Source organism: Pituophis catenifer, unplaced genomic scaffold (genome assembly GCF_029215685.1).
Source record: "Pituophis catenifer annectens isolate HBS135680 unplaced genomic scaffold, rPitCat1.0.hap2 SCAF_4, whole genome shotgun sequence".
In the NCBI taxonomy this organism is placed as follows: Eukaryota; Metazoa; Chordata; class Lepidosauria; order Squamata; family Colubridae; genus Pituophis; species Pituophis catenifer.
The window spans coordinates 100,981,399-101,001,718 of record NW_027256884.1 but is presented as its reverse complement, the minus strand read 5'-3'; the positions used below and the strand labels follow the sequence as shown (position 1 = coordinate 101,001,718).

At 42.2% G+C, this 20,320-nt stretch overlaps 1 protein-coding gene and 1 pseudogene across 1 annotated transcript; one reads left to right on the top strand and one right to left on the bottom strand.

Moving 5' to 3' along the window:
* Positions 1–1,445: 1,445 nt before the first annotated feature.
* Positions 1,446–6,285, bottom strand: LOC139316812 (olfactory receptor 52E8-like; annotated as a pseudogene).
* Positions 6,286–18,561: 12,276 nt separating this feature from the next.
* Positions 18,562–19,527, top strand: LOC139316811 (olfactory receptor 52M1-like). Its single transcript, XM_070943652.1, has one exon. It carries the CDS (start codon positions 18,562–18,564, stop codon positions 19,525–19,527), a length of 966 nt encoding a protein of 321 aa, XP_070799753.1.
* Positions 19,528–20,320: the final 793 nt, after the last annotated feature.

The following is a 20,320-nucleotide window of genomic DNA, read 5'->3' as shown; positions in this document are numbered from 1 at the left end:
TCATGAAGAAGCAACTCAAGACAATGCCTTATTGTTAGAGATAGCATGTGTGCATTGATTTTCTGGGTTGTTCTGTGTGATTGGCTATTACTCAGAATGATAAGATCCTATTGGTCAACAATTCTCTGAGGACTTTTATTGTTTTTATTTTAGGATATTGGGATATCATGAGCTTGTACACAATTATAAGTGGAGGAATCAAGTCCTCAGAGAATTGTTGGCCAACAGGGTCTTGTCATTCTGGGTATACATGTCCATGATGTCCCAACATCTGAAGATAAAAACAATTTTTTCCCCTTCACAGTGATTAAATGGCCAGTGTTTGGACAATGTTGCCAACTGTAGAATTCCACCATTCTACAGACCATGGTGGCCAACCGCAGAGCAAGAAAAATTCCTGGTACCATTTCATGTCCCAGCACTTCAGATGTTTGGAGTGGAGAAGTGAGGACTTGGTATGAGAAGGACAAAAGAAGGTGATGGAATGAAATGAAGGAAAGATGAGAAGATGCTGCTGAGGAAAGGAAGGAGAAGGAGAAGAGAGAAGAGCAGAAGAATGGGAAAGTGGGAGTAGTAATGTAGATTCTGCTAAAAGAGGAAGGAGAAAGAATGAAAAGAGAAGGAAGAAATGGTGAAGGAAGAGTTATATGTGGCCAGGTGTCCCCATAGTGCTATAGCCTGGAGAAGGACAACAGTCTCTGTACAGGTTTTTCTATGTTATCCATGCACCTGGATCTGTTTTAGAGGGGAAAAGATCTAATCTAAAATGTTTTGTTTTCATTTCCTTTAAACAGGCATCCTGGAGACAATCTTATGGGAGGCAAAAGAAGGAAGAGCTAGATCTACACAATGCACTTGTAGAAGGCTGTCTTAGGAGTAGAACCATCTTCCTCCCAAAAAAGGCCATGTATGTGTCGGTGTGAATAGGAGCCCAAGACTAGCAATTAAGTACATGAAAAACAGAAGTGGGTGTATGTGTATATAACTGATTTTATTAAATGGATTGCTTAATGTCTCATACTTTTCTGTGCTAAGTTAAAAACAATATTGCACCCACAAAAAATCACAGGTAGGTCAATGGGAGAAAAAAGGGCACTTCCTATAGGTTTGTCAACCTGGTCCAGTGCTTGCCAAGAGAAGAGAGCTGACCTTCAGAGGAAAGGTCCTCCTGCAGAAGAATGTGGTGCACTTGTTCACTCATGTTGTTGGATTCAGAGACATCCTGGGAACATTCCCCATTCTCTACTAACCAATCTTTTGGAGTGGTCTAGATTTGCCTTTCCTGCTTTCCATCAAACATGGGAGACTTCAATTTCCATTGACCAGCTGGACAATGTTCCTTGGCAAGAATTTCATCTGACCACAAAAAATGGGGTTTTCTTGACAGCTACATCATGGCATGTTCATCATTTGATTCTGTTAATAGCAGTAACTTTTTTTTAGGATCAAAGGAACATCTTTCTCTGGAAGAGCTTAAGAACATTTACCCAGATCTCTTTAGTTCTTATACCATAAATGATGGGGTTGACAATCCATGGAAGGAATAGGTAAAGTACCTATTGATGAAGTTGTGGACATCCTGACTAGCAGGCTTGGCCAGGCGGTACACGATGGAGGAGATGAGACTGCAAGAATAGATTATGAAGATGACCATAAAATGAGTGCCACAGGTGTGAAAGATTTTGCACCAGAGATGCCAGATGATATGCATAATGCCACATGGATAATACGACTGTAGTAGTCTAAGAGGACACTGAAGTAAAAACATTAGTAATGGATCTTGCCACCAGGCCTACAACTTTATTTCTGGAAGTATCACTGCAAGCCAGTTTCATCAGAGCCATATGCTCACAGACAAAGTGCTTGATAATATTGGATCTGCAAAATCGCACCTGGGAAGCCAAGATCACCACTGGTATAACAACAGCCATACTGCGAACAAGACCCACAAGAATTAGCACCATTAGGAGCTTCCTGGTGACAATGTCTGCATAGGACAGTGGATGGCAAACGGCCATGTATCTGTCCAAAGCCATGATGAGGAGGATATTGCATTCTAGCATGATCATGAAATAGAGGAAGAACATCTGTGTGAGGCATAATGTCAAGGAGATGTGGCTGGTTCCAAGCAGGAAATTGATGAGCATGTGAGGAAAGATAACCGTGGTCCCACAGATGTTTACCAAGAAGAGCAAAGCAATCAGAAAGCACATGGGGGTGTGGATACTCTCTTCCACTTTCACTGTGTAGATCAGAATGGAGCTTCCAACAAGAATGATGATGTGAAGGCAGAAGAAAGGATTGGCAAGGAAATATCTGGCTTCTTGAAAGCTCGGGAAGGCAAAAAGGAGGAAATCTGTGTAAGAGATATTAGCTGTTCTGCTAATATATTCTGGCTCTCATCAGGCATCTTATGTTGCTGAATGATAAAGCAGTAGGGAAAAAATCATTTTCAGAGCAATGTTCCTCAACCTTGGCAGCTTGAAGCGATATGGACTTCAACTTCCAGATTTCCTTAGTCAGCCATGCCACGCATGTTCAAGCTGCCAAGGTCGAGAAATGCTGCTTTAGAGAAATTGTTTTAAGTGGGACTAGCATAAGGCCCAGTGTTGTATCCCACAGGATATACAGGAAAGTTTCTTGCTAGGAGTAGGGCATTGTCCAAAGGGTTGCCTACCTGACCTCTGCTGTACCTGCAAACCATGAGGCTATTAAGTTGCATCACACATTTGCTATCCTTTCACAATCGCATCCACCTGGCAGGCTCTCCTCTCCAGCCCCCTGACCAAAGTATTCAAAAGTCAGTCATGTGAGTATCTTCCCATCTGCTGATCTTGGAATGGTGAGGACTAACAAGAGGGACCAGAATCTAATCAATGCTCCCTCTAGACAACCAATAAGAGTGTAACAGTAATTATGTAGACACTGTTCCGCCTCCTGAGCTATGGCAGCTCTTGGAATGACCCAAATCCTTTTATTTCCTAGCCACAACCTGAAGAAAAGGATGGAGAACAGACTTTCCTTCACTTTTTTCTCTGCTTCCAAATGATCCCCAGTTGATTGTCATCAAAGAATCTTTGCAAGGAGATGAGTGGGCCTCTTGGAAAGAAATCAAATTTCCCATATTCAAACAATATCAAGCTCTACCAAAGGAAGCAGAGAGCTGTGTTCTGTGTTTTCCTCTATCGGTGGAGGGAGAGAGGAAATAGTCCCATTCAAAAGAGAAATGCAGATATGGCTTATGTAGAGTTAAAGAAGGAGCCTTTTTCTAAGGGATGGGTGTGAGTGTGTGTATGCTATGTCTATGAAGATCTTGATACTTGTGAGTCTCAAATGAAGATAAATATGCGTGTCCCAGGATAATGTTGCAGGATCCAATCTGAATTGGGGACCAAAGGTTTATTCTTCCAAGCTTTCAGGCTCATGCTGGAGCCCATCATCAGGCAACTTCTCTCTCTCTCAAGAAAATGTGCATTATGTTGTTCTATGTGTTATATTTATAAGGTTCTTGGTTGTGTTTAGCTATCAGTTGTTAATTAGGTGTTGATGGCTGGCTATTAAGTCATTAACTGTTCTTTCCTCATGCAGGTAGACTCAGATTGCAATGAACAAGTACATGCATTCAATTTTGCAGCCACCACAATTGTTGGCAGAGCAGGAACAAAAATAGCCAGAGAAATCATTGAAGCCTGGGAAGCAGGCCCCTTGTCAGTCAACAGGACTAATTTACTACCAGTTTATAGGTACTTAGGAGCCAAGGGTGCAGCCGCACAAGGAAACAACAATCAATGACTTTATGGCCAACACCCTAATTAACAACTAGTAGCTGCACACAACCAGGCACCCTATCAATACAATGCACAGAACAGCCCAGTTCATATATTCTGGAGAGAGAGAGAGAAGTTCCCTGATGATGAGTTCCAGCATGAACCTGAAAGCTTGGAAGAATAAACCTTCTGTCCCAGTGACTGAAGTTGCAGATTGGATCCTGCAACTTGTGTGTCTGTCTGAAGTGGCTTCCAATGATCTCTATTCTAGTTTTATATTCTATAAATAAAGAAGAGAAAAGGGTCTTTGGACTTTGGACTTGAGGAAAGTTGTGACTGCAAGAGAGAAGATGGTTGAAAGAAAGACAAAACATTTGCACTCGTCTCTTTGCCATCTGGAGAAGAAACAATGGAGAAACAACGAACACAATTCAGCCAGTATGGATTGCTGACTGCAAGATCTTGGGGGCTTTCGTCCACTTAGGGAAACTTGGTTTGCCTCACCTATTCAACTGGTCCCCTAAAACACAGGCAAACGTTGCAAATTAATATGCTCCATAATGGTCACTGGCCTGGAGGAAAGAACTAGATTTCTATTTTTACTTCTTTATAAAGTAATTCCAAAGACCTGTCCCGGAGATAAAGGGTGGGATTAAGAGTCTTCTGTAAGTAAGAAGGCCAGTCTCTAAATTTGAGAAATAAAACTTGTTCTTGCTTCAGCTCCAAGCAGTCTGCCAAGCCTGAATCTGTTCGGGGTGTAGGATTGTTTATATCCTAACATAACCCTGATATGGCCCTCAATAAAATCGAGTTTGATACCCTGCCTGGACTAGATTTTCAGAATCGAGACAGTTGATTCAATAAGCCATGCTTAATAGAAATATTAAGGCTAAGGAACTAAATGGGAGCTGAAACCGAAAATTAAAAGACATAATAACTGGAGTCTACAAGGTTTATCTCTGCCTCCTCTAATCAGGATGGACACACACATAGCATTTATATAAAACAACACAGGCACTTTCCTATAACACATTATTTGGGTTCTGATTCATATCTAGCTTCTACTATGTCCTAAATTGCTGCCCATTTCTTGGATCTCTACTTCTCAGATCCTCAGAACTTTGACTGCTCTTCCCTTGAAAGACAGGAGCCCCTTCCCTCCTTTTTAAATATTAACTCAAGCAAGAAGTTTTCTTAGTTCTAAGTTGCTCAGAGTTTGAATTTCTCAGGTTTGATAGTATTGATTTAGACTGGCTAGCTAGCTCTGATTAATGGAAAACAGTTACCGATAAGTCTTTCATTTTTAACTCTTTGAGACACTTTGAGCTCTTGAGACAGGATTTTTTTATTCTTGCCATTTTGTTTGCTCCTTCCTTCCCAATTCCACAAGGGCAGCAGGATAACCATAGGACAAAAAAACCTTTTGGAAGCTCCAGTTTTCTGAGTGATTAGACCTGCAATCTTCTGACCAGGCTCTAAAGCCATAGAAACCGAATAAATTGCAGAGCTGGGAATTTCCTATCCAAATTTATTTATTTCAATTCCTTTTCCTGTTATGTTACCTTACTTTTTGCCCCCACCAAGTTTTTCCACTGATGTTCTCTCTTTTTGTTCTCTTTATTGGGACAGGTTTTCCTTTCCCAAGAACGCCTTTTTAAAAGTTTTACAACCTCCTGGACATTTATCTATGGTCATGTTCGGCCATTCCTGATCATTTGCAAGGACTGGCCATATGCAAATTGTCCCAAGTATGTCATGTTTTCAGAACACGTATCAGGGCAAACTCTAGATTGTTTTGTACAACTAGCTAGTGGGTGGAATTTAAAAGCCTTCTCTGTTCAGCCTGATCCCAAGTAGAGTAACTTGTGTGTTTCCCATTAGACCAAAGGGGCTCTTCCTGCCTGGATGGGGCTCTGCACAGAGGTTCAGGAGAGCCTCTGTTTGTCCTCCCTATCTCCTACAAACAGAGAGTTTCTGGAAGGGCAGCAAACCCTCATTGGACAAAGAAAGCAGTCTGGAGAGTTGAGTTCTTCTGCCTGGATTGCCTTCCCAGGAGAGCCGCACAGAGGCCAATTAGCTTTAATGAGCTGGACAATCCTGCTGAGCCATCCAGGGCTGGCTGGCTCCAGACGACCAGGGCTGCTGCAACAATTGCCACTGTCTCCCAGGGCCAACAGGTCCAGCCTCTCCTTTGGGCCCTAATTTGATAGAGAAAACTTTTCTGGATGTTTGTGAGACAACTTGGCTCTCTCCCTTGCACCTGCCCTGTCTGAGTCCCAGCTGGCATTTCCCCTCTGGCTTTTGCTAAGAGTCTGTTAAGTTTGCTAAGAGTCAAGAGGGCTCCTGTTGCAGGGCTAACATGGAAAGTAGGACTTTGAAACGGAGGGGGGAGGGGCAACTTTTCTAGAAGCAAATTCCAGGCACACATGTGTGGAAAAAAAGCAAACACAAACCTTGAAGATCGAGAAACCATCCCTCCCTCTTCTTTGGTGAACATCAATGGATCTTCATTGGCCATTATGTTCTCCATTTATCCAGTTTACTTCCATTACTCTTTCTGCATTAGTTTGCAAACTATTCCCCTAAAGCTCAGGTGCCTTTGGGGGCAGGTTTTGTAGGCCTTTTTCCCAGATGAACATTTTGTGGAACCTTGTCCTCCACTTCCTCTCTCTAAGACTTAGCAGGGAATCTCACAGGCTTTGGAAAAGGAGCAGATCTTATGATCTCCTGTCTTATTTTCTTCTAGAAAAGCTTTAGAATGTCTTGCCTTTGATGCTTTTTGGACTGCTAGTGCAAAACACAGATGACTATTATAGAATAGAATGTGGACAATGAATATAATTTTGTTTTATTAATTGGGGCTGCTTTTGTACTTCTTAGCCATACATCAATGCAGGCATCTCACTGATATCTAGGGAACTTTACCTCAGAGTGTCATAACATCTGACAATCAACCAAATAATACTGTAAAATAGCAAGTTTAAAAGCAAATAAAATATTACAGTGAATGAAAAAACAAAAAAAAATTGGATATGATGTCTGATGAAATCAAAAAGTATTCCAAGTGTCATTTAAAGCTGCAAATAATCCTTTTCTGAATAGAGTAGGGCTCATGGCATGTGATTCTTCTGCATTCAGTGGATCACATTTTAAATGTTGCGGTTGTTGAATGGGAAAGAGGAAGAGGAGCAAAGGCCTTTCCAGCAACCTCCCCTTTCTTGGTGGGACCCCATCCCCAGAAAGGACCTCCCATTTCTTTTGGGGGACCCTGGGCAGGAAGAAACCATTCCCTTATTGGATTAACTTCAGTGGTGGGTTTCAAATTTTTTACTAATGGTTCTGTGGGCGTGGCTTGGTGGGCGTGGCAGGGAAAGGATACTGTAAAATCTCCATTCCCACCCCACTCCAGGGGAAGGTTACTGCAAAATCCCCATTTCCTCCCGATCAGCTGGGACTTGGGAGGCAGAGAATAAATGGGGGCGGGGCCAGTCAGAATTTTTACTACCAGTTCTCCGAACTATTCAAAATTTCTGCTACCAGTTCTCCAGAACTGGTCAGAACCTGCTGAAACCCACCTCTGATTAACTTCCTCAAAATCTCAAGGCTGGGTTAGTTGTATGGATTTCATTTGAAGTTCTGAAGCTCAGGCTGTAATCCAGATTTTTAGGAAATTCCACTGAACGCCCCCCTGGATTTTTCTTGCAAGAGAGACACATCGGCTCTCATTCTTTGTGCTACATTCGCCTGTTCTCTTGATTTGGGGAGTTAGTAGTTCATTCAAACTCCATTTACTATGTTTTAAAAATTGTAACCGGAGTCGCACATTACAGGCAGTCTTCCACTTACGACTGGCCACTTAGTGACTGTTTGAAGTGACGATGAATCTACCAAAGGTATTTTGCAACTTGATTTCAAAGTTATGATGGCTGCACACACACACACACACACACACACACACACAGAGTCATGCAATCACATGACTGTTTGCAATCACAGGCTGCTTGGCAACAGGCTCATGTTTACAGCCATTTGCAGTGTTCCACAGTCATGTAACTACAATTTTTAATGTTTTTGCCTGTTTCTGGCATTTATTTTCAGTTTCCAGAAAAAGCTCCTGTTGCATATAATGGATTTGCTTAACACACTGCAGCAAAAAGTCTGGTCTGGTCACATGGTGACCCACTTAACAACCACAATGATAACTGTAATTGTGTTTTCATTTACTCATCTATCTTTTGGGTGGTCATTTCACACATTTCACATCCAGGTTAACATTAATCCAGATTTAATGTATGGTATAAATGTGTTGTAGGAACACAGACAATATATCTGTCTGAAAATGCTTATGTATAAATATACTATATGGAGCTAAATACCACACATATAAATAAAGTGATCTACAAATGGAAAATCTCATCTGCAGGATTTTATCCAGTTTAAAAAAAAAACGATTTGAATAAAATCCACCAGATGGCAGTATGGCTCATTTATCAAGATTCCAGTACAAAATACATAACCTGTAAAGTTTTTTTCAGATTTAAAACAATTGTACATTATATTTAATTTGCATCACTTAATGCCACCAGTTATTTAGTCTCTCTTTCTCTCTCTCTCAAATTTCTCTATTATGGCTGAAAGTTTTCACAACAAACTTCAGGATTAAAACATAAATCTCAAATTTCTGTTTCTTATCCTTGCCTCTGTGCTCTCTCTCCCTCTCTCCCTCTCTCTCTCTCTCTCTCTCTCTCTCTCTCTGTGTGTGTGTGTGTGTGAGTGTGAATGTGAGTGTGAGTGTGTGTGTGTGTGTGTGTGTGTGAGAGAGAGAGAGAGAGAGAGAATTATTCTTGGTTGAATTTATGACAATCTTGGTCAAGTCATGATTTAAATAAATTTATCTCTCTCTGCAGTTAAAGATGGCTAGGAAATCATTCAAAGACAGCAGGATATGTTGTTATTAAAAACGATTTCTTTTGATCTTTCAGCAAAATGAATACATGGTTTTTCCCACAGGCTCAAGGGCTCATGTTCCAGAAATTGAAGGCTTGGGGGATCTCTCCTTCCCTGATGCAACTTCCAGCTCTCTTGGCTGTACCTGCCTCCTCTTGGCCACCAGGATGGGTTGCATCACCCAGCCAAGAAGACCAAGGACAGCTGGGCCAAGGGCTTTCCTGGGGCCTTACTGGCAAGCTGCCAAGGAAGCCACAGCTCTGGATTTGCTGCCAGGTTGGATGTGGGCAGCCCCAGGCATGGCGGTACTCATTTGTCAGAAGACTGTCTGAGTAATTCCAGACTTGCTTCATTCCCTAAGTGTCCTCATAGCTGAGTCCAGGACTGTAAGGCAGCTGTGAGAGAAGAGAGGCTATCCAGAAAACTCTGAATGGCACCCAGAATGCAGAAGAAGAAGAAGAAGAAGAAGAAGAAGAAGAAGAAGAAGAAGAAGAAGAAGAAGAAGAAGAAGAAGAAGAAGAAGAAGAAGAAGAAGAAGAAGAAGAAGAAGAAGAAGAAGAAGAAGAAGAAGTAGTCATCCCTTGTGACATACCTTCCCGATCATTCAGATTGCTTCCAAAGGAATTCTGCAGCCAGCAGTACACGGCAGTTTTACAGGGTAAAAACCCCAGAAGAAATGAAGAGTCAGCCAAACATGGGACAATTTGTGGGAAGTTGTCCTGGACAGACCTGGCTGGGCCCCCTTTGCCCTCCTCGTGACAATCCCTCCCACGGTTTCATTTTGTCTTTCCTTTGGGGTTGGAAGACTTTCTTGACCAAACCATCTTGAGGATCAATTCAAGCAAGACAGCTGTTGGGCTTTTGATGAGGAAAGACTTCTGGGCTTTTTCTAACCTTTCTAAGGTCTTGCGGTAACTACTGGGTGGAAGCTGTGAAGTTTCAGGCTCCCATATGTTTTACATTCATCATATTCATATTCATGCTCCACATGTGAAGCCTCTGGACCTTTTCTCCTTCACTGGGGTGGTGGTGGTGAATCATGACAAATGCCTGGCAGCTAACAGCCTCCTTCAACTCCATCATTTTCATATCACAGCAGGAAAAGATATATGTTGGAAACACCACATCAGCAAGTTGTCCTGTCCTGGAGAGTCATGGGGAACCATCAAAAGCCTACTTATCCAGAGATAGTTGGTGCCAATCTCCCTTATTTCTTTATTGTGCCTGCATCCCTGTTTAGCACCAAGAAAATTGCCAGCATGAACAGTAAGCAGCAGCTCAATGAGGGACGACTTGTCTGGTTGTGTGTGATCACCCACCATCATGAACAGATCAACGGCAACATAAGAAATCTCCCACCCATCTTTTAATGGAGAGTCATCAAAATCTCTTTAGTATTTGCAGATGCAGCTCCTGTACACAAGCCAAAGTGAAAATGTTCACATTATTAACTGACTGAGTTCATACTTCATGCTAAGCCATTGTTACTTTAGTCATCGTTTATTGACTACAATGGTATTGTAGTCAATAAACTACAATATCATAAACTACTTTATATTAACTACAATGGTAGGATGCATAGATCACACTATGTCCAAACCAGAGAGGTCACAATGGGACTTAATATTTTAAGTTATCCTTTGGGAACTTCCTTCTTCCCTTGAAAGGAAACAATATAAAAAACCCAAATGAAATTCCCTATCAAGGCAATGCTAGTCTTTCATTCAGCTTGAAAAATTGTGCCATAGTTTTCGGCATTTCTTTGCCTGAGTATATTTGGCCTGGAGAGTTTAGAATTGACTCTCAGCAGTTGTGGGAATGACAGCCAATTGATTGTGGGTGGTAAAAGGGTATCTGGAGTGATTCCTGGAAGATCAGGCAGTCACTGGCTATTGTCTGTAGGGCTTTTTTCCCAGCTCCTGAATCCCAGGGAGCAGCAGCAGCTCCATAATAGCAGTTTCTGGGGAAGAGATGAGGATGAATCTATAGACCCAAATCTATACAGTGGGTCTGAGGGACCTAGAAGGCTGAACCAGATTATGGGCCTAGGGGCCTGGTCCAGCCTCATAGCTCTTATAGAGCTAAATTGGTAAGAAGATTGTTCTTGCTTACAGGAAAAGGTATGCATTTATTTAATAACAAGTTTCCTATTCCATTCCAGCGTTGAATCTCTGGATGGTTAAGTTTGGACAAAGTGGAGTCTTCGAAGATGTGGTAACAGCAACACCAGTAAACTCCAGATAATGTGCTGGCATTTGCAGGTTTCTCTATGTCATCCATCTCCCCTCCCAACGGTGTCTTTTGCAGGGCCTTGGCAGAAGGAAGGGGTGGGATTGGCCACTTTGGCAATCACTTTCTAATGTCTCCCTTGGACTTGGAGACGTTCCTCAGTCACCAGTTTAAGCAACAGTAGCTGTTTTTACATACTGAACATTGAAAGTGTGTAAAGTTTCTCCAATGTCTAATGAGATGAAATGTCCAGGGCTTAATTACTGGGTTACCACCTCTAACTCTCTGGCTAAACTCAAGTTGGCCACTTTGGTCCAGCAGGCACTAATGAGGGCCAGGCTATTAACGGTTGCAAGAAACAAACAACAGCACACTACCTCCTTGGGGTCCCACTTAAATGGTGAACAGAACTTGCTGGCCTCAAAGGAGTTGATCCACTACCAGGTTCTCCCAGGTGAAGAGACAGGTCCCTGAAGCTGGCCATCCAGAAGACCAGAGGAGTAACATATGAAATGATTTGGTTTTCTATATCCATCCAAACAAATGAGATTAACAATAACTAAATAAAATGGGGGAGGGGGTCTACTAATGAAAGGAGTTCATCTGTCACCAACTCTCCACCCTGGCTCTTCGTGGCCCCTTCACACAAGGGCCCTTGAAGTGACAAAAGGAGCAGGCCCTGGACAGGTTCATATCATATAGGGAAGGATATATGTTGGAAACACCACATCGGCAAGTTGTCCTGTCCTGTCCCAGGCCATGTACACCTCCCCAGGGACATGGCTGACTGCTGAGTTCATCTTGCAACCCCATTTTGTGAGGATGATGGCTCTTCTTGCCAGCTACCAAATGGCAAATGCCAGTGAGGCTCTCTGCCTGAGGGAGCCACTTTTACAAACAAGGCTGATCCAACTTTCCTTTTCTGTTGCTGCAAGTTGAAAACATGATTTTGTAAAGGCCTGCAATTATTTTACATATCTCTGCATGTAAGCTGATTTACAGAATGGGAGACATTTGGAAATATATACATGTGTGTTTGTGTCAGCACTGAAAAGCATTTGTATATCCCCCCCAACACACTATTATATTTATATCTCTGTGTCTCTCCGTCCATCCATCTGTCCGTCCATCATGCCACCGGCCAAGAATAGCTTGTGCTCTGCATATTGCTATGAGAAAAGTTTGAAAGCAAAAAGGGGGGAAATGAAATGGATAAGGTTGTGAGTAACAGGAGATGACAACTAGAAAACTGAGTCAGGACTATACTGACTCCACATACCCAGTTTTCTGTGCAAGATATAGGTGCAAGATATAGGTCTTCCTATTTACTCCTGGGACAAGGATCTGTACAAACTATGTTACCCACTTCTATTCAGGTGTTCTAGAATGGGTGAAATGGTCAGAGACTCATATTTTCATTGTCATAATCATGACAAATTATTTATATCATTTTGGGGAGGGGGGAGCAGGAAGGATGTGAAAACACCTCTCGAATCTATCTCCTCCCCTGAAGCTTATTGGGATAGTGGAAAGCAACCTTCTTTGTGGCCCCATAGCTGTCAGTCACCACCAACCCTTACAATAGGTTGCCTCTTCACAAACACAAAATGCATTTTTTGTAGATTCCTTTCTTAAAGTTTGGCACCCTAGGCAGCTGCCTAGCTTACCCTTTATGGACAGTGCCAAACAGTGCCGGACATAGATGCCAAGAAAGCCATGGAAGCCCTGAAGTATCAAAATCTGAAAAGCAAAATTGAAAGATTATGGCATAAAACAATTGTGGTGGTCACAGTAGTTATCAGCACAACCAAAAAATCTCGGATGGCACTTTGAGAATCTGTACATTGACCAAATTTCCATCCGTCAATTGCAAAAGGCCACTCAGCTTTCAATCTGCACATATACGACAACAATACATTAGGACGTTGCAGATTGTTGGGAAGAACTCAATGTGTATGAGCCAATGTGCCAACACCAGCTAAAGAACTGGATGCTGTGGTTTCACATCGTTGGGTATATAAAAATAACAACAATAACAACAAAACCTCAGAAAAAAAATATATAAAAGATTACAAAAAATACAGCTATCCAAAGTAACATGAAACAAAACAAAACAAAAAAGGAGGGAAAGGGGAAAATAGGTCACACCAGTGGTGGGTTTCAAATTTTTTAACTACCGTTTCTGTGGGTGGGCTTGGTGGGCGTGGCATGGCTTGGTGGGCATGGCTTGGTGGGCGTGGCAGGAGAAGGATACTATAAAATCTCCATTCCCTCCCCACTCCAGGGGAAGGTTACTGCAAAATCCCCATTTCCTCCCAATCAGCTGGGACTTGGGAGGCAGAGAATAGATGGGGGCGGGGCCAGACAGAATTTTTACTACCGGTTCTCCGAACTACTCAAAATTTCCGCTACCGGTTCTCCAGAACTGGTGAGAACCTGCTGAAACTCACTTCTAGGTCACACCTATTAATCAAATCTGGAACAAAATTAGGCTCAGGCTACAAGTCTGATTGAAATTCGTGTTGCAACCAATGGATCAACACTCGGCTGATTTGAAAAAAGCAGACTCTGCACTTGCAAGAAAACACTAGGAAGAAAAAAAAAATCAAATGTTAAGCACCTTTCTGTAAAAAATCATTTTAAAATTATGATTCTGTAACACCACAAGATATAAAATCTATGTCATAAAACAGTGCTGGATTTAGGCCTAAAATATACAAGCTACAGCTTAGGGTCTTACAAAATTTCAGATTTTTTTTTCTTTTAAAATTTTATGTAGCTTTTTATATGTACTGTAATCTGCGAGAGAGATCAAGCCAACCAAATGATAAATGCTAAACATAAATTAACATCTTTAAATATTCTTCTCAGCTTTTATTCTTCTCATGTTTCCTGTAACCTGTTCCTATTGATATCTTATGATTTATCACTTTGTTGATTGTATCTTATGATTTATTATTGTATCATGATTTATGATTTATCACTTTGTTTGTTTATATGTACACTGAGAGCTTATGCACCAAAGACAAATTCTGTGTGTGTCCAGTCACACTTGACCAATAAAGAATATTCTATTCTATTCTATTCTATTCTATTCTATTCTATTCTATTCTATTCTATTCTATTCTATTCTATTCTATTCTATCATATTTAATATCAAAACAATTCCACATCAATCTACTTATGCACATTATTATTGGTTGTGAATGACCTCTCCCATTTTTCAGAGTATGCTAAGCCTCTTGGTAGATGTTGCAGTTATTTATTTATTTTCTGAGTCCAGAATGTATGTTATAGCAAAAACAATGTCCAAAAGTAGATTGATGTGGAATTGTTTTGGTGTTAAAGTTGTTAATGTTATAGTTAACATGTATCATTTGGCTGGTTTGATCTCTTTTGGGCAATTTACCAAAGTTCCTGTAAGGCAAGACAATGGATGGAAACTAATCAAGGAGAGAAGCCACTTGGAACTAAGGAGAAACTTCCTAACAGTGAGGTCAATTAACCAATGGAACAGCTTGCCATCAGAAGTTGTGGGTGCTTCATCACTAGAGGTTTTTAAGAAGAGACTGGACAGTCACTTGTCTGAAATAGAATAGGGTCTCCTGCTTAAGCAGGGGTTGCACAGAAGACCTTCAAGGTCCCTTCCAGCTGTATTATGATTGATTGATTGATTGTAAACTATGAGAGAGATCAAACCAGCCAAATGATGTATGCTAACCATAACACACAATACACATAAAAAGCCACATAAAATTCTAAAAGCCTAAAAAGGCAAATAAGACAGGTGGGACACAGTTGGAGCCCAATGGAGGATGACTTATTCACCCTACTTTGTGATGCTACTGAGGCCAAGACAAAATTTGTCCTCCACCTTTACATCCTCCCAACTCACTGCAGCTTTGGGCTTCCTGTTTTGTTTGGGCCATGTGATAGGAAGCAGAGAGTTTCGAAGGGTCAGACCTCCCTCTATGGACAAGTGCCTGGGTTTCAATAAAGATTTAGACGTAGCACTGTTCTGGGACAATTACTTCTTAGCAGGCAGCTTTCTGAATTCCAGACTTCTTCAGTCGGACAGGATGAAGATGCAAGAAAGGAAATGATGATGGGGCTGGATGCACTGATGGGATTCAAACATTTTTTACTACCGGTTCTGTGGGCGTGGCTTGGTGGGCGTGGCAGGGAAAGGATACTGTAAAATCTCCATTCCCTCCCCACTCCAGGGGAAGGTTACTGCAAAATCCCCATTTCCTCCCGATCACCTGGGACTCGGGAGGCAGAGAATAGATGGGGGCAGGGCCAGCCAGAGATGGTATTTGCTGGTTCTCCAAACTACTCAAAATTTCCACTACCAGTTCTCCAGAACTGGTCAGAACCTGCTGAATACCACCTCTGGCTGAATGGGCAAAGCATGGGACTGGGCAATTTTCTGGGTTCGGTGCTTGGATTTGTTACACCAAACCTTTCCAAAGAGATGAAGGAAGGAAAAAAATCACAGCATTGTATGCTACTTTCCTGCACCCATGTTTGAAGAGATCATAACAAAGCTGCCTTGAGTATGAGGAAGAGTAAAAAAAAAAAAAAATTGACCCTACACAAATCAATAAATGAAGCAGCAGCATAAAACCAAGACTACTGATCAGAGCATCACTGCAATGTATGATACAGCAGCAGTTTTAAAAATGCACATAAATAAAACACAGATTACCAGCCATGTTTCAGAAGGTTTGAAGTGGTTAGTTTGCATCTGGCCACTTCTGAGATGGGGAGATTTTAGGTGGGGAGGGACCCCTGATAGCACATTGTTATCTTCCAAGTGAAAAGACAGGACAAGAAAGAGTTTAGTTGCCAAGCAAGTGGACCTGGAGTGGGAAATCTTTCACCAGGAGAATCTGCTAATATGGTTTTTGCTTACTAAGGAATTATGCTTACACTTAGCCAGACTAAGGGAATTATGGGAATCTTACTTTCCATTTAGGCGGGTCTATCAAAAGAATGATTTGCTCAAAAAATATTTTTTTAGACCTTATTGATGCTTTGAGGTTTTCAAGCCAAGCCAACACTTAATTGCCGCTAGCCCCTGCTGGCTTGTAAAATCCCTCAAGGTGCTGGAAATAGCAGCATAAGTATTTCACCAAGAAGTGCCAGCCAACATTCTTGCAGAAGTGACCAAGCTGACTTGACAATTTGGTAAGTTAAATGGGTGATCATCTTTGTGGGATGGAATTTTAGCAAACAGAATTCAGATCTCCACAGACTGGGATGGCGGCTTGGAAGGATGGGTCCCCTTGCAAAAGGGCCAGGATCCTGGCCAGCTTCTGTTTACACAAAAGTGGGTCTTGCTGCTGTGATCCATTGTCCAGGTTGACAGCCTTGCTCCCTGCTCTGGTTTCCTTGATCAGAAGCTGATTCCTTCATGGTTGGTGGGGAAGGGAAACTGCAAGAGGGCTGGGTCTCAAGGGAAGAAGGTGGTCTGGGAACCAAAGAGCTGGGGCAGCACTTGACGGTGGCTGTCCTTAGAAGAGGCTGATCTGGAGTCCTGCAGCCAGTTTAACTGAGCAGGACATCATACGATATTTTAAAGGCAGTTGCTCTCCAAGATTTTCAAAATCACGGAATTGTGCCAAGTAATTCATTCGCATGGTTTTCCATTATGGGTTAGGGTAACGAATGCAATATCTTGAAAAACATGGATTTCACTTTTAGGAATGAATGCATCTGAGTTTCTTATCCAACTTTTACCATTGAAGGTCCACATTTTAGTATAAGAAATCTGAATCTGTCTGCTTTATTGCTTCCAGGACTGGCTACCTAGAGGTCTCAAAAGAAGTCCATGGACCAAACCTACCTTCCTTTTCAAAGGATTGAGATGGGGGCGTGGGATATGCTGGGCAGTTTGTTTTAGTGTGATGCTCCTTCAATTCATTTCTTTCCCACCTTGTTTGGGTCCACATGTCTATCTGGCAGTTAGAAAATGTGGCATAAGAGTAAATTTGTAGAAGACTTTTTGTGGGGTGTTTGATGAATGGCTGAGGGCACAAGGTCTGTTAAGAACATTGTTAAGAACATGCTGCAGTGCTGATGTGATTATCTAGATACAGAGGTTATGGGCAACTCAGCAGAGAATCAGAACAGGGACTTCTAAGAAGATTATCTCAGTTATAGATGAGGCTGGAAAGCCATCTTTATCCACTTTCCCTTTCCTCCAAGCAAAATGAGGCTAACAGGATTGAGTAGGTGGACAGCCCCATTATTGGAAGCATATGGATATACAAGGAAAGCTATGAAGACCTGGATTTGACCCCAGGAAAAATTGGGGTTAATGGAGTTCAGGTATAGGTGTGCAGCATATGGATTTTAGTGATCTAACCTGGCTGCTGTCATGTTGGCATGAACTAGCAAATGGAGAGAGAAAAGTGGAGAAGAAACTTAGTTGAAGGACAGTTCTGATGCCACAGGGGTTCATGAGCTAGCCAGAGCTGTTATGGGGAGATGTTGAGGTTGCAGACTCATTGTTCTAGTATGTAGGTATTAGAATTTACTCAGTTGGTTGACTCAGCCTTCCAGCCTTCCAAGGTTGTTAAAATGAGGACCCAGATTGTTAGGGACAATATGCTGATTCTGTAAACCACTTAGAGTGGGCTGTAATGCACTGTGCAGCAGTATATAAATCTAAGTGCTATTGCTAGAGCCTGGAGCCCTGGAGGACATCCACCTCTTTAGCTGCTAGGGAATACAGTACTGATCTGACCCAAAATTGGAGAGAGGGAGAAGGGGGGGAAAAATAATACAGAACTGGCTGGAGAGAAAATTTGAAGTTACACGAGTGTGCAGAGCAGTCTTCAGTTCTTGATTGGTGAGGAAGAACAAAGGTCCATGGGTGGCTTCCCTGAATGAAGGAAAACAAAGACTCAAAGAGATGACATCTACATCCAAGATGGGAACAAAGGAAGGGTTCATTGGTCATTGGTGAAGTCCTGGTCTCTGGAGAAGGACTGGGCAGAAGACCCTGAAAGTGATTCTTCTCCCAACAGAGAAGTAGAAGACGATTCTCTGAGTGGTTCCAGGAGAAGTTCAAGCCACACTGAGCACAAGACAGTAATATCCCAGCCCTTTGCTTTCTTTTCATTCTCTCTTGATAAGCCCAGAAACAGGGGAGGGAGATGGAGAAAAGAGAGAGCCAGTGGGAGAGATAGAAGGGAGGAGTCTCTGGGAGAAAGTTAGGATGGAATCAGACACCAGGTGAACCACAGGATTGTGTTATATATGCCTGTTGTAAATCCTTGTTGTAAATAGCTTTGCCGTAAATTTAAAAAGCATAAAAGCCCCCCCCCATGTCTTGTTTTCTGTTAATTGCCACCCTTGCAAAGCAACATACACCTCCAGTTCAAAAATAATCCCATCACACTGAGAGAAGGTATTTAGACTTGGTTTTTCCCTTCTTTTAAACTTGTTTTAAAAATTGTATTATGTTTTTATTATAGTTCACTGCCCAGAGTTTCATTGGTTAGGTAGATAGTGGTATACATTTTTTAATCAGGCAAACAAATAAATAAACTTTAAATATTCATGTTTCCAGCTGCAGGAATGATGGTCTGCCTTGGGATGTGTTGATGATATGACCTCTGCTTTCTACAACACCTGTCTCAGCCCATCTAGCTTCTTACTCATGGGTGTTCCTCAACTGGAAGCAGTCCATGCATGGTTGTCCATCCCCTTTGGCTCCATGTACATCATGGCAGTGTTGGGGAACTGCACCATCCTCTTCATCATCAAGGCAGAGCCCAGCCTCCACCAGCCTATGTACCTCTTCCTTTCCATGCTGGCTGTCACTGACTTGGTGCTCTCCTCCTCCGCTCTGCCCAAGCTGCTAGCCATCTTCTGGTTCAATAGCAAAGAGATTGGCTTCCACTCATGCCTGCTCCAGATGTTCACCATTCATTCTTTTGCCACTGTGGAATCAGGAATTTTCTTGGCTATGGCTTATGACCGTTATGTGGCAATATGTACCCCATTAAGACACAAGACCATCTTAACCCATTCGACTGTTGTTAAAATTGGGGTGGCAGCTCTCCTGAGAGGTGTCCTTTATATCTCGCCCCTTCCTTTGCTTGTGAGGAGACTGACTTACTATCGCACCAACATCATCGCACATTCTTATTGTGAGCACATGGCTGTGGTGATGCTTTCCTGTGACAACACCTCCATCAGCAACATCTATGGCATGGCAATTGGCTTTCTGGTACTCATCGTTGATTCCCTGGGTATTGGTCTGTCTTATGCATTGATCCTCCGGGCAGTGATGAATTTAGACACAGCAGAGGCCCAGCTCAAATCTTTTAGCACTTGTAGCTCCCACATTTGTGCCATCTTAGCTTTCTACATCCCCATAGCAGTCTCCTCTCTGACCCACAGGTTTGGCCATCAGGTGTCTCCTCCGACTCATATTCTTCTGGCCAACTTCTATCTCATCTTTCCCCCTGTCTTAAATCCCATTGTTTATACTGTCCGGACTCAAATAATGCAGAGGAAGTTAATCAAGATGTTATCCTGGGCTCAGAGGCTAATCAGACGCCTTTTGTAAGGTTTTTAGAAAGGTTTTTGTTTTGGTCCTTTAATGACTTTAATGAATTAATCTCAACCCTGAGCTGTCCAGATAGTAATGTCAATGTCCTGACATGATGGCTGTAGGTTGTTTGAGTCTACATGGGCTGAATAGGCTCAGGGAACTCAATTCTGCCAATGCTAAGTAGTTGTAATTATTTGGACTCCTCTGGAAATGGAGATCTGGGGAGTAATCATCATTGGTCTTGGGTGGGGTGCTACTTCAAACTGGGGACTTTCCTGGACTCACTGTTCCTGCTTAGGAGCCTGTGACACTGTAACTAAGAAAGTCCAACTGATCCAATGTTCCAATTGTTCCTACTCCTGATGCACCAATTGTTCCTACTCCTTGAATAGGAGGCCTTTCAGATGATCACTTATGCACTAGTCAAGTCATCACTAGACTATTACAATTGATTCTACAACAGGCTGCCCTTAAAACCATCTAGAAGCTACAGCTGGTCCAAAATGCAGTGATGCACGCCATGATGCCCTACTATGATCAACCTATGTGTCATCTGTGCTTCATGAGTTGCATTGGTTACCACTTCTGGGTGTAATTCAGTATGCTGGTTATCACATATAAACCCTTGACATGCAATGGATGATAGTTTCAACAAATATGCAACTGCATGATTGGAAGTATATCTGGTCAATGGAGTCTCTTTTAGGTTAACTTCCCCCTTATCTCCTCCAAATCATTGAGCCAGAGCAACTTCTACCTTTGTGGTCACAATGCCCATCAACTAGGGACATTCTGAATCCAATGTTTT